The 27,605-nt window shown below is 38.3% G+C and overlaps 1 protein-coding gene across 1 annotated transcript in view; it reads left to right on the forward strand.

Annotated features, from left to right (window-relative positions):
• HFM1 (HFM1, ATP dependent DNA helicase homolog) overlaps nt 1–27,605 on the forward strand; it is a 119,205-nt gene that overhangs the window by 48,604 nt on the left and 42,996 nt on the right. The window contains exons 17-24 of the mRNA XM_027838076.1: nt 237–370; nt 3,221–3,268; nt 6,078–6,158; nt 13,197–13,288; nt 14,869–14,975; nt 15,063–15,110; nt 26,794–26,891; nt 26,980–27,111. Coding sequence (XP_027693877.1) covers nt 237–370; nt 3,221–3,268; nt 6,078–6,158; nt 13,197–13,288; nt 14,869–14,975; nt 15,063–15,110; nt 26,794–26,891; nt 26,980–27,111 — 740 coding nt within the window. The remainder of the gene's footprint in view (nt 1–236; nt 371–3,220; nt 3,269–6,077; nt 6,159–13,196; nt 13,289–14,868; nt 14,976–15,062; nt 15,111–26,793; nt 26,892–26,979; nt 27,112–27,605) is intronic.

Consider the following 27,605-nt stretch of genomic DNA (forward strand, 5'->3'; position numbering starts at 1 on the left):
TTATTGCCCTGGATTTTCCCCTTACAACAGTATGCCTTCTAGTTCATGCAGGACAGCAGAATCCCCCAATTATTGAAGTTGAACAGACTCTTCACTTTTAATAATTATTTCTGGCCTTTTATTATGAATTATCATTGAAGTGACAATAATGAATACATTGTAATTTCTAACATTAAAAATAGGAGTTCTGTCTCCGTAACTTGTGTTGCTAATGGAGAGTTTATCTTTTTACTTAGTTTGCACAAGCACCTAATTGAGCATTTAAATGCAGAAGTAGTACTGCATACCATCACAGATGTCAATGTAGCTTTGGAATGGATACGATCAACCTTGCTTTACATCAGAGCCTTGAAAAATCCAGCTCATTATGGTTTGTTATTATGAATCAAATATAGTAAATAATTATAGCTATAAGTTTTAAGTTAGCATGTATGTGTCTACTATAGAGAATAGATTTTGATATTATTTATACATTGCACACATATAGGAAGAGTGGCAATCCAAAATGATAAAGAAATTGTATTACCTACTTTTCCTTATTCTTTCCTTTCAAATCATGTTTGAAATAGCAACATTTCAAAGGAAGTATAGACTTTTTTAGGGAAAAAAAACTTTAATATTATTAAATGTCATTAAAAGGAACATCTTTTAACAGTCTCATGTTTTTTCTTTGTTTTCAGCATCACCATGGAGTTCCAACTTTATAGTTGTTAGTTTTTCAGTTAATATATGACATCAAAACATATGCTTATCATTTTCATCACAGTGTATTTTTGGTTAACATTTAGTTTTATTTTATACTTAATGACTCAGAATACTCTTTTATGTGGTAAGAGGGATAAAATGAAAATATTTGTTTGCTGAATATCAATTAGAAACCTGGCCTGTGGTAGTATAATAGATATTGTGGACTACTATGGGCTACTGCATTCTTAGAAAATATGAAATTTGCTGTTTGAAAGTAACAAGGCCAGTTTTCCAAATAAAGAGAACAGCAGTTTGCCATATATATATATTCATTCATTCTTCAAACATTTATTGAGAACCTCCTGTTTTCAGGGTATTGTGCTTGGTGTTATAGGTGACACAAATCATAAGATCAGAGATCATGCATCTGGAGCTATAGGGACATTAGAGTTCCACTAGTTCAGGTCTGTCATTTTACAGATGAGGAAACTGAGTCCCAGAGAGGTGAAGTGACATGCCCAAGGTCACAAAGATTGTGATAGAGTAGGTAATCTCTCTGTTTCATCACACTGCCCACCAAAAGATAAGTAATTGGCTTTGCCTTAAGGGCTCTCATAATCTGGGGTGGGGGTGGCGGTGTGGGGATAGAGATAATATAGTGAATACTTCATGAGAATCCAAGATATCCATAGACATAGCCAGAAATAAGCTAGAAAAATGAGCAAACAACAACAACAACAACAAAAACAACTTGACCATAAAAAAGCTACTATAGTACCAGGGAAGATCAAGATATAAACTTAGAAGAAGACAACAGTGTGAAAACGGCTATAAGCAAAGCCTAAAAGGAAAATGCTAATTGGACTCAAACCCAATAAGAATTCCTGGAAGAGTAAAAGAAAGAGATAAGAGTGATAGAGGAAAAATTGGTAAAAGAAATAAGAATGATGCCAAAAAATTATGAGAAGAAAATTGGTAAAAGAGGAACAAAAAAAAAATTGAAGAAAATAATAACTTAAAAAACCAAATTGACCTAATGGTAAAAGATGCATAAAAATTCACTGAAGAAAAGAACTCCTTAAAAAGCAGAATTGGCCAGATGGAAAAAGAGATACAAAAGCTCACTGAAGAAAATAATTCCCTAAAAATTAGAATTGGTCAAGTGGAAGCTAATGACTTCATGAGACATCAAAAAACAATTAAACAAAGTAAAAAGAATGAAAAAAATAGAAGAAAATGTGAACTATCTCATCAGAAAAACAACTGACCTGGAAATAGATTGAGGAGAGGTAATATAAGAATTATTGGGGGGCAGCTCGGTGGCACAGTGGATACAGCATGTAACCCTGAAGTCAGAAGGACCCGAGTTCAAATCTGGCCTAAGACCAAACACTTGACACTTACTAGCTGTGTGACCCTGGGCAAGTCACTTAACCCCAATTGCCAATAAATTAATTAATAGATAGATAGATAGATGGAAGAATTATAGGACTATCTGAAAGATGATCAAAAAAAGAGCCAGGCTATAGACTGCTGGGCCTATATGTAAAGCCTCTGCATTGGGGGAGACCCTCTCTTTTGCTCCAGGCTTTCAGGAGCCCAGATTATATCTGAGGAGGCAATGAAGAAGGATCTAGTGGTACGTCTTAAGCTACTCTTAGTGCTTCAGGGAACCATGATTTTATTGGTGTGGGCATTTCCTCCACCAATCCTTCTGACTTATTAAATAGTCTTTGAAGGTCACTCAAGCTGAAAAATTCATAAGTTGATGATAAGCCTTTTCACACTAGGAGGGTCCCAGGACAACAGACACATAATCAGTGGGCCTATACTTGAGGCTTTTCCAGTGTGTCGGGGTGGAAGTGGAGGGAGTGGGGTGACCAGATCGTGGGGTTTTTTTAGACAACCCGGTGTTACTTCTGCACCAGAATGTAATCAGAATATCCAAAGATGTTAATAGAGTCTCCAGTAGAGCTATATTTTATAGTACCTGAAAAACCAGCTAATAATATTTCTAATAATATAAACTTAAGTATTGCATATTTCCTTTGAAAATTGAGAAAGAAAAAGTTATGATTTATAATTTAATAAAAGCTCCAAATTATTTCAAGGAAAAAGTCATCAAAAAGAAAGAGTGGGTTTAGTAGCTGGAGCCCTGGATTTAGAATCAGAAGGATTGAGTTCTAATCCTACTCTGGCACTTACCGCCTGTTTGACCTTAAGTTGCTTACCCTGCTGGGCTTCAGTTTTCTTAGGCACAATCATGAAATAAATGATTTCTTAGGTTGCTTCTAACTCTAAATCCTCTGATCCAATTCTGAAAGAAATTTAGGTCCTATTAAAGAGATGTCATAGTTGTTATTTTTCTTTAAATTTAAGCCTTGGTTAAATTCAATAAGATTATACATATCTTTTATCATATAATAAATCTATTTTTTCCATAGATAACTGAGTTATAAAGCTTAACTCATATGAAAAAGAAATGAAAATGTTATATTTTATCTTTTTATCCTTCCTTTCTATCCCTCTGCAGATTTTCCATCTGGATTGGACAAAAATGGAATTGAATCAAAATTACAAGGTTAGTTTGTGACTAGTGTGAGGGCAGCAAGATGGTGCAGTGGATAAGTGCCAAGTCTGGTGTCAGGAAGACTCTTCTGGCTTCAGGCACTTACTGGCAGTGTGACTCTGGGCAAGTCATTTAACCCTCTTTGCCTCAGTTTCCTCATCTGTGAAATGAGCTGGAGAAGGAAATGGCAAACCACTCCAGTATCTTTGCCAAAAAAAAAAAACCCAAATGGGGTCATGAAGAGTTGGATACAACTGAAATGACTCGACAACAACAAAGTTTGAAGGCTAGGAGATTGTTCCGTGTAATTTTGTCTTTTTAAACAAAAATAGATTCTGTGAGTTTTTATGGACTGGTTCATCTCATGTAGACTGCCGTGTTTGTTTATTGATTGATTGATTTGCTGGACCTGGGATTTAACCAGTGTAGAGAAATCCAGGTGAGGAAACTTCCACTACCAATGAAGTTGGGTAACTGTCGTGTAACTTTATGGTTTTAAAGAGCTGTCTCAGGCATCAAGGGCTTAACTGACTTTCCCAGGGTCACAGAATGAGTGTGTAGTAGAAGCTGAACTCTAAGGCTGGCCCTTTATTCGTTACAAAAGTCCAAAATTTATATCATGAATTACTGAAAAGGTCATTTTTTTTCTTTAAATTACTTTAATAGTGACCATATATCTTTAAAAATAAGAATAACTCTATTCTGTATATAAATAAAACTTCATTCATGTGCCTTTTCTGAATAGGCTTTATTTTTTTTTTTAAATTCTTAAATTTCTTTACGTAAAACTTGTCTCATTGAAAACCTGGCTGGTGAAGGTGGCCAACACCCTTATTTTTTGATAATTTAATTTTTGTTGCAAATTCAATATAATATAATTCCTTTTCCCCCATGCTCAAATCATGAATATGTGTCATATCCCAGTTATCAACCAAGAAATACTTACTGAACAATGATATCAGTATCAAGAGAACTATTTTTGTATTTTAGCCAATATGTAAAATTGTTTCATGCTACTCGGTATAAGTAAGCAACTTTAATTTATTTTCAGTCTGGCTGTCCACTTATATACAGTATACATATGGCAAATAAAAATGTGGTGTTAGGAATAAAACAGTGAAATTTTCAAGTACATAAAGCTTCTTTCTGTGTGTGGAAATTAAATATACTGTACAACATTTAAAATGCTAGTGTTGAAAGATAGGCTTCACACTCGCCTCATCGAGTGAGTGGCTATCAGGCTTTTCTTTCATGTCGTTGTTAATGCAGTCACCATTTACCTAGGGCCTATTTTAACTTGTTTCATGTCTTGTTTTAATAGACTTTTCCTGTATTAAAAATAGCTACTGTAGTATTACCTCATAGGCCTATAGATGTGGCAGTTCAGGAAGATGTCCTGCCCCTTAGCCCTGTTGCTGCATGTGAGTAGGAAGATCTGGCTGGCTCCTCCTCCATTCCACTCTGCTTGTCTTGTTCCCGTCAAGTAGAATGTAAATTCTTCAAGGGCAAGGAGCATGTCATTTTTCATCTTTGCCTCCTCAGCACTGAGATTTATCTTTTCACAAGTATATTTAAAATAGATTCTTGCTATATTGTTCCTTTGACTCAAGTCAGTAGCAATGCATGAGATTCAGCTTGTCTCCTTTTGTTATTTGCTATTTCATGGATGGACAGTTTTCATTTTTAATGTTTCAATTGCATATTTCCTTCTTGTGCTCAATGAAGAAGATTTATCTTCTCTCCATATTGTTATTTATATGTTATGAGATAAATGTGAATATTATAACATGACACTGGGTGTCTCCCTCGCTAAGGCAGATCTCAATGGTTTGAATCATGTTTGAATGAGACATTTTCCACGTGAATCCATCTCTTCCCGTCTGCAATAATTTATTCTCTTCAAAAATATTTGGAAACTGTGCACAGAATCAAACAAAAACTTACATGGCTAAAAAAAAACTGAACAAATTATAAGGAGAGCCCCTTAAATCCGGTCAGATGTAAGCAAATAGGAGACTTCTATTAATAAGATTACAGTAAAAAATTCCTTTATAATATAGGCGTATATTAAATATAAAACCATGCTAGTGAAATGCACTGGTCCTGGAATTAAAAGTTGTCATTACCATGGCAACTAAATTGCAGTTTGTGTGTATATATATATAATATTTTAATCTTGTATTCTGTCAGTCTTACATCAGTTTATTTGTCAAAATTAATGAATACATATGTGGTACATGATTTAATATTTTTTCCTGAATTTTGAAGAATCTAAGGATTTTATAGCTGCAAGGTATCTAAGAGATCATCTAGTCTAATCCTCTCATTTTTCAGATGAAAACAACAAATTAGGCAGCAACGTGGTACAGTGGATAGAACACTGGACTTGGAGTCAGAAAGACCTGGATTTAAATCCTGCCTCAGACATTTATTTAAATGTGTGACTCCGGGTGTATCACTTAAACTCCGTCTGCTTCATTTTCCTTTTTTGGTAAAATTGAGACAATAATAACACAACTCCTGGGCTGTGAGGATCAAATGATAAAACACATGTAAAACCCATTGTAGGCCTTAAAGAGCTATATAAATGTTACATAGTTGTAGTAGTAGTAGTTGTTGTAGTACTCGTAGTAGTAGTAGTTGTAGTAGTAGTAATAAATAACTTTTTTCTTGGTATTTGACATGGTTTCTTTGCTTTGAAATATTGTAGTATCACAACTTCATTGTATGTAATATTAAATTTCCTGTGTATTTTTATTATTGCTAAAAATTTGTTTTGATTCCTTCTTTAAAAATAAAATATATTTTATTACCTCAACAGAATTGTGTTTGAAGAATTTGAATGATTTATCTTCTGTCAACTTGATAAAGATGGATGAAGATGTTAATTTCAAATCAACTGGTGATGTTTATTTACTTTATCATTATATATGATCAATTTCATGCCTTTACATATTTATGAAAATAGATAAATGGACATTTGGTACATTACTTAGAATTTTATTTGGGGCATTCCATCCATTAATGTAAATTTTAAATCATTGTTAAGGCAAAACTAGAAATTTATTAAGCTGATTTTAGCTGATATTATGATCTCAATTCTCCATGTGCTGTTACCCTCAGAAGCAGTGTTGTATAGATCCTATGCACAGGGAAGACTTGGGTAGAGAGTTGCTGAAGTCTATTTACAAAGCTGATTAAAACCATCAGTTGAGTGGCACATTGATCGTTCCAAGGTTCCTTACTGCTTATGCCCTTCCCTCTGCCAGATATTTTTGTGCAAATTGGGATTACCAAAGCCTTTGATTGTGCCAGTGCTACCGATCCCCTATCACAGAATGTCTGTATCTGTACAGCAATCCCTCTACAACATTTCTTATAGGTAGTTATTTGACCTTTACTTGAATCTGCTACCTCCCATGGCAAGTTGTTCCGCTCTCGGACAGCTGTAATCTCACGAAGTTCTTCTACACATCAAACCTACACGTTTTCAACTTCCACCCATGAACCCCGGCTTCTTTGCCCCAGAATACAGAACAAGTCTAGCTCTTCTTTCATATAACCGTGTATTTGAAAGCAGACATATTCTGAGTGTCTTCTTCAGACTCACTGTCACTTTCCCTGCAGTTGATTCTCATATGGCATGGTCTCTAGTTCTCTTACCATCTAGAGCACTATCCTCTGAATAAACTTTGGCTTTTTGATGTCCTTAAAATGTAAATATTATAAATATTAGGCAACGTCAATACTGAGTGTGTACTCCAGGTGTGGTCAGATAAAGCAGGATACAGTGAAACTATTACTTTGCCCATTTGGGACATTCTGCTGTCTCTTATTATAGCCAAAGGTGACAATGGCATTTGGCTGCCATGTCACAATTTTGAATCAGATTGAGTTTACAGTTGTCTAGCCACACCTCTCCCACTTTATACTTGTGCAGCTGGTGAACACATTTATCCCTGATCAATTTTATATTCAGAGCTCTGAATATTTATTCTTTCTTGTTTGTCTTTTTGCTCACGCTTATTCATTCCTGTTTGTTTTTGTCCCTGCTAATCTGAGCCTGTTCTTCTCCCAACTCCCTGTCTTTCCCAACCCATTTCCAAGTTCCTTGAATTTATGCTTATTGTGTCATTCTCTCTGATTCTTTTATTCTTTATTTACCCTTCACTTTTCCCAGGCAGATAGAGTGCACTGCCTACTCTTACCTGCTCTCCATCCATCCTTCTGTTTCAGCCATACCAACTTGTAGCATTTCTTTCCAAGAAATGTAATTTTTCATTCACTCCTTTTCTTGTAATTCTTTGTAATTTCCTCCCAAGAATATTAACTCTCAATGGAGACACCCAGGTGCAGTGGAAATGCTGCATAACCCTAGTCCAGAAGGGCTAGTCCTGTGTCATTGCTTATCCCTTTGATGACCTGCCACCTTCCCTTTGAATTCGTGAGCCACTCTTCAGCTCTGTCCAAGGCTTCCAGATAGCCAGCCACTTCTTTTCCTGTGGTAGGGATTTAGTCCCACAGAGTACAACTCTATCTTATCAAAGTTGATCTCCAGAAGTATCCACATAATCCCTCTCCTCTACCAGATTTGCAGTGCCACTCCCATGCTTCACTCTGGCCTCCTTTGTGGCATGTTTCACGTTGCTGTTCAGTTGTTCCCTTCTGGTTTTACCCATCTCCCACTCCTCCTTCTGTGACCCTCCCCACCGCCCAGAAATGTTCCATCCTCACTCTCCCCCCACCATGACTGCATGAGGGAAATTGAAAATCTCTCTTAACCTCTCTCTCCTCCTGGGTCCAGGGCAACCATCCCTTGGGATGGCTTCCTATCATAACAAGAGACATCGCTCTATATTCTCTTTCTACCTATAATATTGATTTAGTAAGGAGGGGATGAAATTTTTCCTTTCAAAATGCTGCTTTACTTCTATCTCTTCTCCTGATTTTCCCCATTATGCCTTTTACTTATAGATTCTTTAGTCTTTTGATATTTCTTTTGTCTTCTCCCTGTCACTCAATGTCAGATTTATTTTTTAAAGAAAATTAAGCAACAGACAGAAATATTCCCACAGCCTACATTTATATCTTTTTCTAGCCCTAGCCACATGAAAAAAAGCCCTTCTTTATCTTGAAAATATTTAACTTTCTTCTGTTTGGTCTTGGTATATTGCCATGTTGAATACTGTGCTCACCCTGGGTTCTTTTTTGAAGGATTGATTCAGAATTTTCCCTTTTATTAGACATCCACTTATTCTCTTTGACATTTAGGCTCAGCTTCGCAAGGTATGCTATTTTTGTGTGCAGTTGGTGTGTTCTACTGTTTGGTAGCCAGGAGTAGGGAACCTGTGGCCTTGAAGCCGCAGGTTCCCCACCTCTGGGTAGTCTATCTTTTCCATTTGATTTCTGGTCATCATAGAGAATAATTGTGATTGGTTCACAAAATTTGAGAGTTGGAAGGGATCTATACATGAAACAAATTTCTATTATGACATAATTGACAAGTGATCCAGCCTCAGTTCAGTGAACTGAGCAGGGGTCCTCCTTCTACATAGCCTGTTTCCCTTCTTGGCAAGTTGGGGGATTTTTCCTGATATCAAACCTAAATTAACTACTCTCCATTTTCCATTCTGCTTCTGGTTCTGCCTTTTTGACACACAAAGAACAAGTCTAATCATTCCTCTGAATGATTGCCCTTCAGATACTTCAATACAGCTATCCTTCTCTCCCTGAGTCTTCTCTAAGCTAAACATGCTTAGTTCCTTCAGCTGATACTCAGACAGCATGGACTCAAGGCTCTTTAGCATTCTGGTTGTCTGCTGTAGACACTTTGCATGTTACCAATGTCCTTTTTAAAACCATGACACCTGGAAGTGAGCATAGTACTGCAGATGAAGTCCGATCAAGGTAGAGCACAGAGAGATGATCACGTCTTTGTGTCTAGACACTATGCTCTCTTCCCTTTTCTGAAAATTGGGACATGTGCCTTTCTCTGGTGCTATAGTACAGCTCCTATTTTCTTAAATCTTTCAGATATCACTGACAATCACTCAGCAGTCATATACACCAGTTCTTTCAGTACCCAAGCATGTAGTACCATGTATTTGAAGTTTTTTGCTAACCTTACCAAAAAAAAAAAACAAAACCAAAAAACAAAACAAACCACCATTATTTCACTGGAAGTTATTATTATTATTCTTTAGCACAGGCAAAATGAATTTACTGATACATAGAAGCCACTTAGGTATAACCTTTGTATACAGGGATCCAAAGAAGATAATAGTAAATCATTTATTTATATAGTATTTTATGGTTTGAAAAGCATTTTATTCACAACTCTGTTGTGAGGCAGATACAGTTAGAAAATTAAGGTGCAGGAGATGAAATAATTTGCCCAGTGTCCCATCTGCTAATAAATGGGACTTGATTTGCTATAGTCAGTCAGGCATGGTCAGAGCTCTGTGCTCTACCACTAGAGTTAGAACAAAATACATATCCAGAGAACTATAAAAGATAGCAACAAATAATTACCTCTTCAGTACTTAAACACAGAATCACATTCATGATTTGGCTACTTTTATTTAATTTTTCTGAGTTCCAAGTAACTTCATATAATATAAAGGCATATAAAAGTCATGTTTTCATGAGCAAGTTAAGATACCTCATTTAACCTAGAAACCAGATTTTACTTTGAGTAGCTATATTTTTTAAAAAATACACTTTTCAGAGAAATAATTTAAATTCATCGAGGGAAGCTAGGCGCTCTCTTACTATCATCTTACTTATATTGGGAATCAACTCCCTTTTAGTCATTTTTTGCCCTTGGAAGAGAAAATAGAAGCAAAATAAGTTGGTTTTGTTATCTTTTTTTTAATGAAATACATTGAAGTACATTTATGAATACGTTATTATCATCTCATCATTGCTGAATTTTCTACTTTTTGGAACTCTTATATCATTTGGTGTGGTGAGGGGAGAGCTCACTCCTAAGAAATATCTCATTCCATCTTTCCATGAGTCTGGCATACCTTTTTAGCCTAGGAGGCTGCCCCTGCTCGCTTTTTCTTGTTGTGAGAATTAAATGAGTAGAAAGCACTTGGTAAACCATAAATCCATATATAAATATCTACTATTAATATTATTAAATGTCTTTTGTTTACCATTCTATCATCATGTTCTAATCATGAGTCCCATTCCACCAAGTCTTGGTGACATTATGAAATTTATTTCTTTTAACTTAAATTATTTTTTCAGTTAGTAAGCATTTAATTTCTTCTCCTTCCTAACTCTCCCATTGGGGGAATAAAAGAAAACAAAACCTTTGTAACAAATATGCATAGTCAAACAAAATGAATTCTTACATTAGTCACATCCAGAAGTGCAAGCTGCCAATCTCCCCATCTGCACCTTGAATCTATCACCTCTCTTTTAGGAGGTGAGTAGCCTGCTTCATCTTTGGCCTTTTGGAATTATGGTTGGTCCCAGCCTTGATATGTAATTGTATTTACCTTGAGTTAAAGTTTCAAGTTCACCCAGTTCCTTATAGCTTATAATCATCTGGTGCCATAAATAATGTTCCTGATCTGCTTACCTGTTATTTCTACCTGAGAAATGCTGAGTTTCTTTTCTGATGGGCTGCTTCCTTCTCTCTTTCATTTGTTATTCTCCATACTGTCCTATTTTATAATATTCATACATTTTTCTCCTTCCCCTCAAATTTCAATTTAAAGCCCTATTGATAAGAAATAGGTTAATCTCTTCTTGCAAAGCATATTTTTTTTTTGTCTTTGTGAAGTGAACACCTTCCTTTACCAGTGCTCATCTCCATGTTGAGTTATAAAAACAAAATCTTCTTGAAATTTTCAAGCAGTCAGTTGGTAAATGCCTAATTCTCTACGACTTGCCCATTTCCAAAGTCATGACCTTCAGGTCCTTCAGCTTTTGACTCAGAATGTCATCTGGAATGCATTTCGGGTGTGTTTTGACTCTTTTCCTTTGTGAATCAATGGAAGTGGATTCAGTTAGTGGATTTGCTGAAAGTCCCATTTAACTGAGGTGTGGTTTATGCACAGTTCTTCAGTAAGGAGCCACCCACCCCACCACATCTTCCTCCTGGGGTGCAGGGGAGGGGGAGAGGTAACAGGATTACTTCCACTTGCAAATGAGTCTATATTTCCTTCAGTCATTCATGGACTATGAAGTATTCTAAAATCACTTCCCATAGGAAGAGCTTCAAAGGTGTGGTATAGCTATAATTTCTTCTTCTTTTCTTTCAGCACTGTCCCACTCTTCCATTTGCCAGCTTCATTTTGGGGTTTGATTCCCTTCTACCCTTAGGCAGCAAGGTGGTGAAGTGGATAGAGTTCTGGGCCTCCAGTCAGGAAGACCCAAGTTCACATCTAGCCTCAGACACTTACTAGCTGTGGGACCCTGGGCTAGTCACTTAACTGATGTCTGCCTCAATATCCCCAGCTGTAAAATGGGAATAATAATAGCACCTACCTCCTAGGGCTGTATCAGGATCAAATGAGATAATATTTGTAAAGCACTTAGCACAGTGCCTGGCACATAGTGTTCTTGTTCAGTTGTTTCAGTCTCATCTGACTCTATGACCTCATTTGAAGTTTTCTTGGCAAAGATACTGGAGTGGTTCACCATTTCCTTCTCCAGCTTATTGATAAATGCTTGTTCCCTTCCCCTCACAAAATTTTTTTTCTGATTTTTTTTTCCTTTGTTATCTCTTTCATGCTGTTAAGTAACCTTTCTTACTCTCTGTGAAGCCAACCCACAGAAAGGATTTTCTCTCCGCCTTGTGTCTCTAGAAGGGAGACTAGGTCGCACTGGTAGTGAACCTAAATTGATGACCACCTCCAGAAAGTCACTCCAGCACTCATACTTCCTGGGTCTCAAAGGAAATTAACAATCCTTTGGGGCTCTAAAGGACACACTGATTTTCTGGAGCTCTAAAACTGGGGCTTCTGTGAAATATGCTGAAGCCTTCTTTTTGTGCTTTTCTCTTCTCCGTTCCTCCCTTCCCATCTTAACTGCATCTTATTGCTACCTCCCTTCACCTCTACAGGAGTATTAGTCATTAACGAGTCATTCATTAGTCATTAATGAGCCTAACAAGGGGTTGATATCAACCCACACTATCAGATATTGTGGTTTAGTGGATAGAGAGCCAGAAAGACTTCTAACACATACTGACTGACCTCCCTGGGCGCTCCCAACACCAATAAAATTGCTATCCAGGCCCCTTCCTGGTCAGGGGCTAAATTCCTTCCTCCTCTCCCAGACACTGTAGAACTTATAAACATACCTCATCCTGGGGACAGCTTGTTTGTTAGCCCCTTCCTCGGTGTTTTCTGTGCCTCTTCACCAAGCTGCAGAGGGTTTGTTGATGGTCTATATATGTGTCTATTTCAGGCCCAGACGACTGTGACCTCTCCTAGCAGGACTCTCTTTTTCCAACGACTCCTTACTCCAGTACTGAAGGGGCTTCTGTACGCACACACACACACATACATGTCTGTGTGCATACATATGCATGTACATACACAGATGTATGTTACGCACATGTATGTACATATACATAGTCATTACTTTTTCTATTTCATATCACTGAGGAACTCTGAGTGTTGTTTTTAAGATCACATCTAAATGCTTCGGAGCAGCATTCAGGATTCTGCTTCTCTGATAGTAAAGGAAGTAGGATTACTACTCTGACTTTAATTCTAACTCCTAAGAAGGCAGATGGGTGATGGTGTTAAAAGGATGAGAACCTCAGGAGAAAGTGTAGTTTTTTACTTCCTTTGTGTCCTCCTAGCCTTACTCTGGTCGGCACATGGTAGGTGATAAATAAATGTTTATTGGATTGTTTAAAAGGCACATTGTTCTGTCTGCTTAACAAAATGCTTAGTTTTTCCATCTTTTCTTGCAGAGGCAGGAAGATTAATGGCATGGTATTATATTACATTTGAGACAGTGAAGAAATTTTGTACAATTAAGGGAACAGAAACTTTATCAGAACTGGTAATTTTATTTTAACAATAAAACAAGCCTGTAAATGTGATACAAAACCGTTTAAAATATAGTTATATACAATATTAGCTTTTGTTTGCTTAGTTCGGTTCTTAGTAAAGAAGCAAAATATTTAATACATGCAATATTTTCCCTCAAAACAGTGTGTTTTCCTCTTCTGAAAGAGTCTTTACTTAATTAAGTAAGCTGTTCTTATGGTGGAATGAATGAGCATGTTATTTACTCCCTGCCAGTGTCCTGCCCATGCCTGTTAATGATAGCATGAAGTAGAAGAGGGCTGAAAAGGGCAAACTGGTAATAGTAGAGTTGATGAAGGAGCTGTTGTTGATGGGAGGCAGTGTGCTGAAAACAGCAGGAATGGGGTTGGAAACAATGGTAGGAACAACATGGAGATGAGGAGGTATGTTTGCATGTTAGGCTTCTTTACTGGTTCTGTCCTAACTTCTTAAGGATGTGGATATTTTTGTAAAAGAGATGCCTATCTAACTCACAAGCCTTTCTTCACTGTGGAAAGAATTATGTTGCAAACAGGATTAGCATGTCATTAGATAGCAGGAAGTATAATTTAATGGAGAGGAGGTGGAAAGTTGCCATTTTAATGCAAATGCATTTCATAGTAAAGAAAGAAGAAAACCATAAGCAAAAAATCAGTCACACACAATGAAAGATTATTTCTCCATAGATCACTTTCTAGGAAAAAATATTTTCTAATAAAGTCCAAGAGTGTCTTCCAGCTGCAGCTAAAGTGTACGGTTTTGTGCAAAATAAGTTGGAGCAAAAGCTTGTTTTCCCCTTTAAATAATTTATGCTGTGTTTTCACTAACAAAATTATCAGCATGTTTCAGCAGCTATATTTATAGTTTGTCATAGCTTTAGTGGCCAAGTAGGAAAGTGATTTGTATAGAAATTTTAGCTGCATCTCTAATCAGTCCAAAAGCATCAGTGATCATAATTAAATGAGAAAATTTAGCTGCAGGAGGAGACATGTTAGCATGGAAAGGATGCTGGACTTGGAGTGACAATACCCAGTTCTACCTCAGATCTCTCTGTAGGGCTTTGGGAAAGTCACAGGATATGCAAGGTATTGTAAAAGGAGGAGGGGAATCTGTACCTCTCTCTGGCCTTGGGGTTTGGATTGGGAAAGTATTGAAACTTTTGGTTCAGAGTGAGCCAAACTGGCACCCAAACATAAAGGGTGTAGGCTGGTCAGGAAAGCCTCAGGCACTCAAATGAGAGGCCGTCAAGAACTCTGTCAAGTTGACCCTCAGTTGTTATCAGCATGCCTGGAGGAATCCTGAGTGCCTGGGGAGGAGATTGTGTAGAGAGGCTGTCTAGGTACAGGGAGGGAATGAGTGAAAGCACTACTGCAGTCCGTTATACAGTGTTATCTGGCTAATTACAGAAGGGGGTAGTGGATGGAAAGATTCTGAGAGAAACAAAAGGAAGCAGTGAGTCTGTAACTGTGTTAGAGAAACTTTGATAAAATATGGATGGCCCAAAGGTGCATGAAGCAAAATAAGAGGAGAATTAGACAGTAGGATTGATTGTTTTTTAATTTTGGAATTTTCTAGGTCACAATGATAGCCAGCTGTAAAGAATTTCTAGATATACAGTTAAGAATAAATGAAAAGAAAACACTGAACACTCTAAATAAAGACCAAAACAAGATAACTATCAGGTACAGAGATTAAATATGTTTAACAAAATATCCTTATTTAATTAAAGCGAACATTAGTAATGCACTGCCATATGTGTTTATGTGCAGGTTTCCAATGGAAGGAAGAATAAAAACAAGAGAAATGAAAGTAAATTGGTAATGATATTCATTCATACTCTTCAGAATAATTATAGCTTCTGGGGCAGCTAGGTGGCGCAGTGGATAGAGCACCGGCCCTGAAGTCAGGAGAACCTGAGTTCAAATCCGGCCTCAGACCCAACACTTGACACGTACTAGCTGTGTGACCTTGGGCAAGTCACTTAACCCCAATTGCCTCACTAAAAAAAAAAAAGAAAAAAAGAATAATTATAGTTTCTGATTTATATTTGTCTGATCTGGGGGATATTTCTTCCTCTGAACCTCTTTTATAATAGTCATAAAATAATATTTAATACTATAATACCTTGAAAGTGGGGGTAGGGTAGGTAAAAGAAGTAAAGAATGAGGTGTTCTTAGGAGCAGAAGACAGAAGTTTAAATCATGGCTCTGACACGATATCTGTGAGAACTGAGGTAAGGTAGCTGGTAGCGCTCCAAGGGCAGAGCTTGCTGCTTGGAGTCAAATCCAGCCTCAGATATTTACAGCTTGTTATTCCTGGGCAAATCATTTAATCTCTGCTTCAGTGTCCTCGATTGTAAAACAGGGATAATGGCAAAACCTCTTAGGGCAGTGGTAACAATCATCAGATGAGATAGAATGATTAATAAAATCTTGCTCCATTCTTCCAGGGACAAGTCCTTTAATCTCTTTGAGCTTTACTTAGTTTTTTTTTCCATCCATAAAATGGGGATAATAATTCTTGTACAATCTACCTCACAGTTCTTGTGAGGAAGAAGCTTGATAAACTAAAAAATTGTTATATGAACTGTTATTTAGTTCTTGTGTGCTGCTTTTATACTTTAAATTAGCATAATTATTTGGCTAAGACATTTGGACTTATTAGGCCTGTGGGAAATGGGTAGCCAATGAAGGAGTAACATGATAAAAGCAATATCTTAAAAGAATTCATCTCTATGTTATTCATAAGAAATGGGTACAGTTGAGAAGCATTACAGAAGAAGCATAAACAGGACTTGGTGACTAATTATATTTGCAAGTTGGGGAGTGGTTAAAGGAGATGTATTCAAAAATATCTCCAAGGTGTCCCATCTTCTTTTGGTTTTTGTGGCTTTACCCATTTTCTCTAGCCTTCAGTGACCACCACTATGAAACTGTCCCCTGGCCTCCAGGAGTTTACATTCTACTGGGGAAGATAACACATGCATGTATAAGTGTAGAGTAAATACAAAACCAATACAAAATAGCTTGGGAACGAAAGATATTAGCAGCTGGGGAGATCATGAAAGGCTTCACTTGGAAAATGGAATTTTGCAAGGTAGAAGAGAGGAAGAAGTACCTTCCAGGCCTGGATGGCCTTCCATGCCTAGGCATGGAAACAGGAGATTGCATTATCATGTGTAATGAATAGCAAGGCTACTTAAGTTTGGACCATAGAGTACAAGGAGGGAATTGATACAGAGTGAGTCGGAAAGAGAGGTTGGGGCCAGATTGTGAAGGACTTTAAAAGCCAAAGAGAGGAATTTTTATTTTTGTCCTAAGGGCAATAAGGAGCTGCTGGAGTCTATTTAGGAGGAGAGTGACATGGTCAAATCCGATGCAGATCACTTTGGCAGCTGTAAGGAAAATGAGTTGAAGTTGGGAGAGCCTTGAAACAGGGAGATCCATTAGGATGCTGTTGTTCAAAGTCCTGGAATAACACAACACTCAATACCCAAGAAAGTAGCAGCAGGACTTTTTCTCCGGAAGTGTACAGAACCCAGCCCTAACATAAAGCCTAAAGTCAGGGCGTAGGCTGGAAGAATAAACAAGCAAAAAAAAAAAAATCCTGCCACCAAAAGCTACGATGGTGATAGGGATGCTCCAGACAGCTCTCTCGGGCTAACTTTTTCTGTAGAATTCTAGCTCCTGGGATCAAATTGATCCTTTCTTTGAATTCTCTGAAATCTGTTCTCCAAAAATCTTGGCCACATGTCAGACTATGCTTGCCTTTCCTGTCCTCTATAAGATGGAGCAGTCATTATCGATAATCTCTTTACTTCAGCAACCATTTGAGGAGAGTACAGTGCAATGGGAAGGATGCTGACCCTGTGACTTACTATTTGTGTGGCTGTGAACAAGTCACCGTGTCTCCCTGACTTTCAGTATTCTCTCATCTGTAAAATACACAAGTTGGACTAGATGACCTCTAAGTTTCCTTCCATCTTCAAACTGTGATCCTATGTTTCTCCATATTGGTTAAAATTGGGTCAATTGAGATTCCCCTTGTTACTTCCTCCCCTTTTTGAAGAAGGAAATGATGATTAAAGCACGTCAGAAATTATCAGCCTTTCTATTCTTTGCAGAGAATGAGCTCTGGCAAATGTCTGAATAGTTGAAATCCTCCATAACTACTATATTATTCTTCTATGATAGGCTGGAGATCTGTTTACTGAACTCCTCTATTTCCTCTTTCTGTTCAGGTAGTATATAGTGTAGTACTCTGACAACATTATTTGTTTCATCCTCCATTAATTCTCAAGCAAATGGTCTGAAGAATGGTTCACTTCTCCAGTTCCTGGATTTCCTCATATGAATGTAGTATCTTAATATACAATACTGTTTCTCTGCCCTGCCAAGCTATTCTGTTCGTTTTGAGAAAGGTATACTCTTCCCTAGTCATTTTCTAGGACCAAAAAAAGCACATCATTCCTCTATTTTAAGTCATGTTTCAGCAATCCAAATCTTTTTTTTTTTTTTTTTGTAAGGCAGTTGGGGTTAAGTGACTTGCCCAGAGTCACACAGCTAGTGAGTGTTATGTTGGATTTGAACTCAGGTCCTCCTGACTCCAGGGCTGGTGCTCTATCCACTGCGCCACCTAGCTGCCCATCAAATCGTGTTTTTAGATCCCACCTTTCACCCACCATACATCTTCCTTTTGCTTCCACAATCCCTGCTTTCAGTTGAGAAGTGATAAAAATATGGCTTGTGCCCCTGAGGTCATCACTTTTCTTGTTTTTTTTTTTAATTTAATATTTCATTTTTCCCCAGTTACATATAAAAACAATTTTCAACATTCCTTTTTTAAAATCGAGTTCCAAATTCTCTCTCTCACTCCCCACCCCCCTCATTGAGAAGGCAAGCAATTTGATAAAAGTTATACATGTGTAGTCATGCAAAACATATTTCCATATTAGTCATGTTGTAAAAGAAAACATAGACCAAAATAACCCAAGAAAAACAAAGAAAGTAAAAAAGTATGTTTCAACCTGTATTCAGACTCCATCACTAGGTCGTGACTTTCTTGCATAATACTTTATACCCTATAGCAAGGCTTTCTGAATTTCTTCTGGTAGTATCCTGTGTTCTCACATAAAATACTGGTGGTGGGTATTGGCTATTAGGTATGAAAAGTCTCCAGGTGTCACAGGTGCTATTCATAACTGTTTCTCATCTCTGTTTTCTGAAGGTCACTACCAAATTTCCATTGTCTTCCCTGATTCCTCGAATCAAGAACCTTGTCCTGTGTCGCTCTGACAGTTTTTGTAGCTCGTTCTTACACCAGATGCTACATCTGCTGTATCATGCCCTTTTCATGCTGTCTTTGTGTTGAAGATTACTCTTCAGAATAGAACTTACCTTCTGGCTTTGAGTTTCAGGATTTCTAAATGCAACTTTTTTTAGGCAGTTGAGGTTAAGTGACTTGCCCAGTGTCAAGTGTCTGAGGCCAGATTTGAGCTCAGGTCCTCCAGAGTCTAAGGCTTGCTGCCCCTAGATGCAACTTCTGATCCTGTTTGAGTTCTCCCTCAGCTCAGCTTCTTCTTCTGTTGGTTTAATGTGGCCCCCAATTTTTCCCCTGAAGAACTCACTACATATGATTCTGGGTCAGCTATTTTTTTGGCTGTGTTTATTTTATTTGCAGTCAGCATGGCCTAAAACTCATTTTTTTTCATGAGAGAGTCCAGAAGCCTCATATAACCCACCCTCAACTCTGTTTTCTTCATTATAAAGGTGTATGCCATGGTGTTACCTTTTCTAAAGTTCCTGATTTAACTATACTTTGAATACATAATTAACTAATCTTTTAGAAGCAAAGTACATTTCATGTATACAGTTTATTCTGGACCCAGAAAGTCTCAGGGGAAGTTCTAGTCTCTTTGGTTTTGGTTGTGATGGCTAGGAATGAAGGCCACAGGCCTCTGTAGGTGAACTAGTTCTGGGCTGTTTAAAGAACAGCTATTTCAGGGTCCAAACAGCTCAATTACTCGGGAGTAGGAATAATACCACCAGTTTGAAGCTGTAGAAGGCTGCTATGCAACAGGAACATCCCCATGTAGTACGGGACTCCAAAATCTGTCTATAACAGGGTTTATAGTCCTTGCCCTGAAAGTCATTCCTAAGCCTTCCATTTCACTCCTGCCTTAAGTTTCTGACAAGAAAGTGTGTCATTGGACAGCGTTTCTTTGTTAATAGAGCTTTCACTATTAATTTCTTCAGGAATTTTTTATCTACTTTTATTTTTTTTTTTCAAATTTGGAAAAAAAAATGCAGAGAAAATTATTTCCTCTTTCCTGGTTAATTTTCATGAGTCTGTGCCCAACTTTCCATTTCCATCATCTTGCCCACATTGCTACTACGTGAGAAATATTGATTTCACTTTCAATGTGATATTTACCCATCTTGCCTGGTATTTGGCCCATCTCACTATGACTCACAAGGCACTGCCGTGTATGTGCAGTGCACCTGCGCACCACTAGATGGAACTCATGCATCTTTGGGTCCCTGATTGCTGGGCTTTATCCTCTGCCTCTAAAAGCTTTTTATAGAGCAATTCAAAGCAGCACCCTGCTCTTCAGTCAGGTTCTTTACTGACAAAGAATGCCACCTTGCAATCAGTTTGCATTTGTAATTAGTGCTTAACAAATGCAGTTGTTAAATTGGTTTCAGAACAATGCAACAAACTGCAATTCTACAAGAAGTTTTAAGTGTCTTATGATTATGTGTGTATATAAAATTATTATTATTATTATTATTATTATTACCTCCAATAGTGCTTATGCAAACTCTCATTCTCACTGGGAGGTTTACTAGTAACTTACTATGATCGGTTTCTTCAAGTTGTGTGGTGGACATTCCTCTGCCCTACATTTCCCTGCCTCGGCATAGCACTTGCTTTAGGGTTTGGAGCTTTGCCCTGAAGCTAAACTCTTCAGGAATCACAACTGAGTTTTATTTTCAGCTAATTAGTACTTGTTTTCCAATTGGACTAGTCTCCCTCAATCTGGAAGATCACAGAAATTGTCTCTGGCTGTTGTCACAGCAGCAATGCTAGAAATAAATAAAATTGTAAAATATGGCTGTTCCTTTTTTCTTCTTTGTCCTCCTAATGCTTTTAGTCCAATCAGAGGAGCTTTTAAGTCTAGCCTCGTTAGGAACTTGACAGGTCTGGGCAAGCCTTAGCTGTTCTAGTTTAAACAAGAAGATAATTTGTTTATCAATCTCTGAGCTTTTTGGAAACTGAGGAGCAAATTTAGTCACCAGGCAACCTCTGATTCCTTATACCTGTTAGATATCATGTGTCTTAAATTGAACAGATAACATTTTCTTTTCTTTGCTGTACCATTGAAAGGAATAGGAAATATAAAAGCCAAAGGGCAGGGTGGCATGCTTGTTTGGGGGAGACAATGGCTGAATTTGGTTTTAGGCATGTTGATTTCCATATAAGAAGGACTTGGCAGCTTCCCACCCCCAAACCTGATGGGCAGTAGATCTGTCTGCCACCTTTCCTGTGTCCCACATTCAGCAAATGCAGAGGTCCCTCACAAAGTCCTCCTCCAGTGCTGCATTGTGATGTGGACTCTAGGTTCTCAAAGGCTAGGACAGCAGAATATAAGTGTTGGTAGGTTATACTGTGGTGACAAGACTTCAAGTATCCCTGCAGCAACATGCTGGGTGTGTTTCCTGAGAAGCTCATCACTAGGAGTCTGGCCACTTGGAAGGCTTTTTTTTTTTTTTTTTTTTTTTTTTGTCCATAGCAACCATGAAACAAAGATACATACATAATAGCTCTCAGTCCTGTCTGAACTCTTGCCACCTCTTTGGTGATGATGGCAGCAGCAGAAAAGGAGACAGAAAGTGCCAAGAATCTTTCAGTTTTCGGACTATCTCCAAATTTTGATATGACTTTTGATACTCTAATTATAAGATCCTTGTCTGATAAAAAACAACTGGAGGAATATGGCTGGAGGAGCAGAATCATATCAATCTTGAAACCAGAAGAGATAAGAAAATTGCTGCTCAATAGCCCTCCTTGGAGAGTCAAAGAAACAAATTGGTAGAGTGGATTTTACCGTATGCCAAAGGCAGCAGACATTATTTTGTGAGATATCTGGTAATCGATCAATAAGCATTTTTTTAAAAGATTCATTTATTTACTTATTTTTAGTTTTCAACATTCATATCCACGAGATTTTGAGTTCCAGATTTTCTCCCCATCTCGTTCCTCCTCCAACCCCAAGACAGTGTGCATTCTGAATACCCTTTCCCCTAATCTGCCCTCCTTTCTATCGCCCCCCTTCTCTTATTCCCTTCCTCTTCTATTTTCCTATAGGGCAGGATAGATTTCTATACCCCATTGCCTGTATATCTTATTTCCCAGTTGCATGTGAAAACAATTTTAAACATTTGTTTTTAAAACTTTGGGTTCCAAATTTTCTCTCTTCCTCCCTCCCCACCCACCCTCATTGAGAAGGCAAGCAACTCAATACAGGTTATACTTGTATAGTCATGTAAAACACTTCCATAGAAGTCATGCTGTAGAAAACTAACTATATTTCCCTTCATCCTATCCCACCCCCCATTTATTCTATTCTCTCTTTTGATCCTGTCCCTCCTTAGAAATGTTTTCTTCTGATTATCCCCTCCCCCAATCTGGCCTCCCCTCTATCATCCCCCCTGCTCTCTTATCCCCTTCCCCCCTATTTTCCTGTAGGGTAAGATAACTTTCTACACCCAGTTGAGTGTGTATGTTGTTCCCTCTTTAAGCCAGATTCAATGAGAATAAGATTCACTCATTCCCTCTCACCTTCCCCCACTTCCCCTCCACTGTAAAAGCCTTTTTTTGTCTGTTTTATGTGAGATAATTTACCCCATTCTACCTCTCCCTTTCTCCTTATTCCAGTATAATCCTCTCTCACTCCTTAATTTTATTCTCCAGATATCATCCGTTCATCTTCAACTCACCCTCTGCCCTCTATTAATCTATCTATACATATAATTTTTTCCCTCCAAATACCCTAATACTGACAAAGGTCTCATGAGTTACAAATATCATCTTTCCATGTAGGAATGTGAACAATTCAACCTTAATAAGTCCTTTATAATTTCTTTCCTGTTTACCTCTTCATGCTTCTCTTGAGTCTTGTATTTAAAAGTTGAATTTTCTATTCAGCTCTGGTCTTTTCATCAAGAATACTTGAAAGTCCTCTATTTCATTGACTATTCATTTTTTCCCCTGAAGGATTATACTCAATTTTGCTGGGTAGGTGATTCTTGGCTGTAATTCTATCTCCTTTGCCCTCTGGAATATCATATTCCAAGCCCTGCGGTCCCTTAGGGTAGAAGCTGCTAAATCTTGTGTTACCCTGATTGTGTTTCTACAATACTTGAATTGTTTCTTTTTGGCTGCTTGTAATATTTTCTCCTTGACCTGGGAACTCTGGAATTTGGCTACAATATTCCTAGAAATTTTCCTTTGGGGATCTCTTTCAGGAGGTGATCGGTGGATTCTTTCCATTTCTATTTTACCCTCTGGTTCTAGCATATCAGGGCAATTTTCCTTGATGATTTCTTGAAAGGTGATGTCTAGGCTCTTTTTTTGATCATGGCTTTCAGATAGTCCAATAATTTTTAAATTATTTCTCCTGGATCTATTTTCCAGGTCAGTTGTTTTTCTAATGAGATATTTCACATTGTTTTCTATTTTTTCATGCTTCTGAATTTGTTTTACAGTGTCTTGATTTCTCATAAAGTCACTGGCTTCCAATTGCACCATTCTAATTTTTAAGGAAGTATTTTCTTCAGTAAGGTTTTGAACTTCCTTTTCCATTTGGCCAATTCTGCTTTTTAAGGCATTCTTCTCCTCATTGACTTTTTGGACCTCTTTTGCCATTTGGGTTAGGCTATTTTTTAAGGTGTTATTTTCTTCACTATTTTTTGGGGTCTCCTTTAGCAAGCTGTTGACAAGTTTGCATGTTTTCTTGCATCACTCTCATTTCTCTTCCTAGTTTTTCTTCTACTTCCCTTACTTGCTTCTCAAAATCCTTTTTGAGCTCTTCCATACCCTGGGACCAATTCATATTTTTCTTGGAGGTTTTGGATGTAGAAGCTTTGACTTTGTTGTCTTCTTTTGGTTGTATGTTTTGATCTTCTTTGTCACCAAAGAAAGATTCTGTGGTCTGACTTTTTTTGCACCTTTGTTTGCTCATGATTCCAGCCAATCACTTGAGTTTTAAACTGTTTGTTAAGGTAGGGGTCTACTTCCAGTGTGGAGAATGTACTGTCCCAAGCTTTGGGGGTTTTGTGCAACTGTTTTCAGAGATACTTCTAGGGAACTGTAAGTTTTCAGTTCTTCCAAGGTGATACGATCAGGAGCGAGGTGTTTACTCCTTTCCTGGCCTGTGCTCTGGTCTATGAGTAATCACAAGCACTGTTTTCTGCCTTGGAACTGTGAGGAGGATTTCCTTTCCATTGCCACCACAAGCTCCACCACACCAGCACTCTTCCTTGCCCCAGGACTGCCACCCAGAGCTGTGACTCAGATCCAAGCACAGGCAAAGCAAGAGAATCTTGCCCCAGCACCAGCAAAGAGATCCCTGCAGTTCCCCTCTGATCAGCCACTCAGTTCCTCCTCAGTCAGTGGGCCAGAAGCTCTGGAAGCAGCCACCTCTCTGGGGCTGCGTCAGGACTGTGGCTGGAACTAAGCTTCTCTCTCACGGTGGTCACAGACTTTTCCTACTGACCTTCTAAGTTGTCTTTGGCATTTGTGGGTTGAGAAGTCTGGAAACTGCCGTAGCTGCCTGTGATTCAATACTCTGAGGCCTGCTCCAGGTTTGCCGAGGCCTGGCCTTTGCCTGCGTGGCCCACGCTGAACTGCGTTTCTCTTCCAGTCTGGTGCGACAGAATTTTCTAATCAACCGTCCAGGTTGTCTTGGGCTGGAAATTTGTTTCACTCTGTCTTTTTGTGGGTTCTGCTGCTCTAGAATTTGTTTTGAGCCATTTTATACAGGTATTTGGAGGGGTTTGGGGGAGAGCTCAAGCCAGTCACCACTTTTACTCTGTCATCGTGGCTCCACCTCCCAGCAAGCATTTATTTAACACTTACATTGTGCCATGAGCTGTGATCAGTTCTGGGGTTACAAAGAAAAAGCAAAAACAAGACTTGCTCTCAAAGAGCTTACAATCTGTAATGGAATACTATTGTGCTATAAGAAATGATGAACAAGAAGACTTCAGAAAAACCTGGAACTACTTGAATGAACTGATGCCGAGTGAAGTAAGCAGAACCAGGAGAACATTGTACACAATAACAGCCACATTGTGCGATGACTAACTTTGATAGATTCATCTTTTCTTAGCAATGCAAGGATCCAAGATAACTCCAAAGGACTCATGATGGAAAATGCTGTCCACATCCAGAAAAAGAACTATGGAGTCTGAATGTAGATCAAAGCATATTATTTGCTTTCTCTCTCTTTTTTCTTCTTCTTTTTTTTTTGTTTGTTTCTTCTTTCTCGTGGTTTCTCCCATTGGTTCTAATTCTTCTTTACAACATGACTAATGTGAAAATAGGTTCAATATGAATGTATATGTAGAGCCTATATCAAATTTCACGCCATCTTGGGATGGGGGGGAGAGATGGCGAAAAAATTTGGAACTCAAAATCTAATGTTGAAAACTAAAAAATTAATTTTAAAAAAGAGCTTACATTGTAATGAAGGAGATGAGAGATATGTAAATGTGTGTGTATATATATATATATTTATATACGCACACATACATACACAGAGTAGATACATGGCAACCTTAGAGGGAATGGAGGTTGGTGCTATGACACTGGAACTCAGGAGAGAGTAGGACTGAATAGAAATATAATTGAATCCAGGGGGAGTTTATGAGATCACCAAATAAGAGAGTATATAGAGAGAAGAATAAAGGGGCCAGGTAGAGCCTTGGGAGATATGAGTTTGTGAATGTCACGGGATAAAAATCTAGCAAAGGAGGCTTGAGAAGGAGCAGTCAGGTAGGAGGAAAATCAAGAAGGATCAGTGTCACAAACACCCAGACAAGAGTACTCAGGAGGAGAAAGTAGTCAACGGTGCCTGGTTCTGCAAAGAGGTCAAGAAGGATGAGGGCTGAGGACTTCGGGTGTTTTTGGAGAGAGTGACTCCAGCAGATGGAAAGCCAGATTGCAGTGGATTTAGAAGAAGGTTAAATGAGAAGAAGCAAAGGCTTTTTGAGGAGCTTACCTAAGGAGAAACGAGAGACAGGATGGTGTCTAGTGAGGATGGCAGGATTAAATAGGGGTTTTTTAGGGGTGTGGCAGACCTGTCATATTTGTGGGCACCAAGGAAGGAGCCAGTACATAACAAGAGGTGTGTGTGTGTGTGTATGTGTGTGTGTGTGTGTGTGTGAGAGAGAGAGAGAGAGAGAGAGAGAGAATGGTAGTGGTAGAATTCTGCTGGGGAAGAAAGAAGAGGATAGGATCAAAGGTGGAAAAGTGCTGGCCTTGGTAAGCAAAAGGCCCAGCTCTTCATCTGGGATGGGAATGGAGGAAGAGATAATGGGGCATGATGTCAGAGGAATGTGATATGAGGAGGAAGAGAGAAGAGAAAGCCTCTGGCAAATGGCCTTATTTTTTGAATGACTTTGCAAGCCTCAGCTGAGACAGCAAGGAGAGGGGCTGCTGTGGGAAGGTAACAAGAAGGTGCGGAATAGTTGTAGCAGCAGGAAAGGGGACAGAGAAAAAGAGGGACTGCTAACATTTTCCTAATGCTTCAAAGCTTGCTAAGCACATTATATGTCTTGTCTTTGTTGGGTCTCCCAATAACCCTAAAGGGCAAGTACTGCAGTGATTTTTGTTGTTGTTCAGTCGTGTCTGACTCTTTGTGACCCCATTTGGGGTTTTCTTGGCAGAGATACTAGACTGGGTCACCATTTCCTTCTCTGGTTCATTTTACAGATAAGGAACTCAGGCAAATAGGGTTAAGTGACTTGCCCAGGGTCACACAGCTAGTAAATGTCTGAGGCAGGATTTGAACTCACAAAGATGAATCTTCCTAACTTCAGGCCAACACTCTATCCACCGAGCCACCTACCTAGCTGCCCTAGGTGGAGATGTGTCCATGCTCATGTAGGCAGTAAATGTCAGAGTTCAGGTACAAACCCACCTGTGTCTTATCTCCAGGCCCAGGGCCCTTTCCACCACAGCAGGGTTATAGTCTCTTCTATAAGCAATGAACTCATGAGAGGAAAGGAGATTTCTGAAAGGAGAAGTTAGCAATAGAAAAAAGGAACTGACCTTAGGACGCACCTGTATTTAGGGAGTGGGAAGAAATAGATTAAAGACCGAATGGCTGAAGGATGGGAAGAGGGAGGAGAGGTTCAAGAAGCGGCTAATCAGCAGTGGCCAATGTGTTACCTTCATATGTAATATAAGATCTTCTCTTCCTTTCGCCCATCTCAGTCTTATTCAGGCTCATCTTGGATGCCTTCCCCTTCAGGATTTTGCTTTGACACAAGACACAGCTAAGATCTTCAGAAGTGGCACAAGAATTACAAAATGTAGGATAAAGTTTAATGTGATTTCTTGATACTTTTTACTAAATTAGAATATAATAATCTATGACCAAAAATACCTCTCTTCTTTTAGGGTTATCAGAGTATCTGGCAGCACAAGAAAAGAAGTTTGCAGTCCTCTTAAATAGTTTGATTTTAGCTAAATGCTTTCGGGCTAAACTTTGGGAAAATTCTCTGCACGTTTCCAAACAGCTGGAAAAAATTGGTAGGTATGAAATAAAAAAAAAATAAGTTTGTAAATGGATATCAACAATTCATTTCAAATTACAGTTTTCAAAATCCAAAACAGTGTATACTTACTAGGTTAAATGAGATATCTTAATTTCTTCATGAAAACCTAATTTTTATTTACCTTTGTATAATTTGTGGTTACTTGGAGAAATTTGGAGAGGCTAAATAAAATACTTCTCTTTTTTTCAAAACAAGACTAGATTTTGCATTTGATTTGATCCTACGTTTTGCAATGTGTATTTTGTTTTCACCCTACTGACAAAGCACAGTGCTCTTGGCCATACCCGACTGCATCAAATCTGGTTGTCTACTTATGTCTCAGCATTCTCTCAGCATTCTCTCTAGTAATAAAATATTACTGCTTCCTTGGAGTCATAAGTCTTGGGTTCAAGTCTTTTTTATTAGTTTTGTGAGCCTGGACAAGTCATCTGATCTCCATGAGTCTCAGCCTCCTAGGTTATTGGCTTG

The sequence above is a fragment of the Vombatus ursinus genome, unplaced genomic scaffold (genome assembly GCF_900497805.2).
Source record: "Vombatus ursinus unplaced genomic scaffold, bare-nosed wombat genome assembly UNPS02014825.1, whole genome shotgun sequence".
NCBI classification, from domain to species: Eukaryota; Metazoa; Chordata; class Mammalia; order Diprotodontia; family Vombatidae; genus Vombatus; species Vombatus ursinus.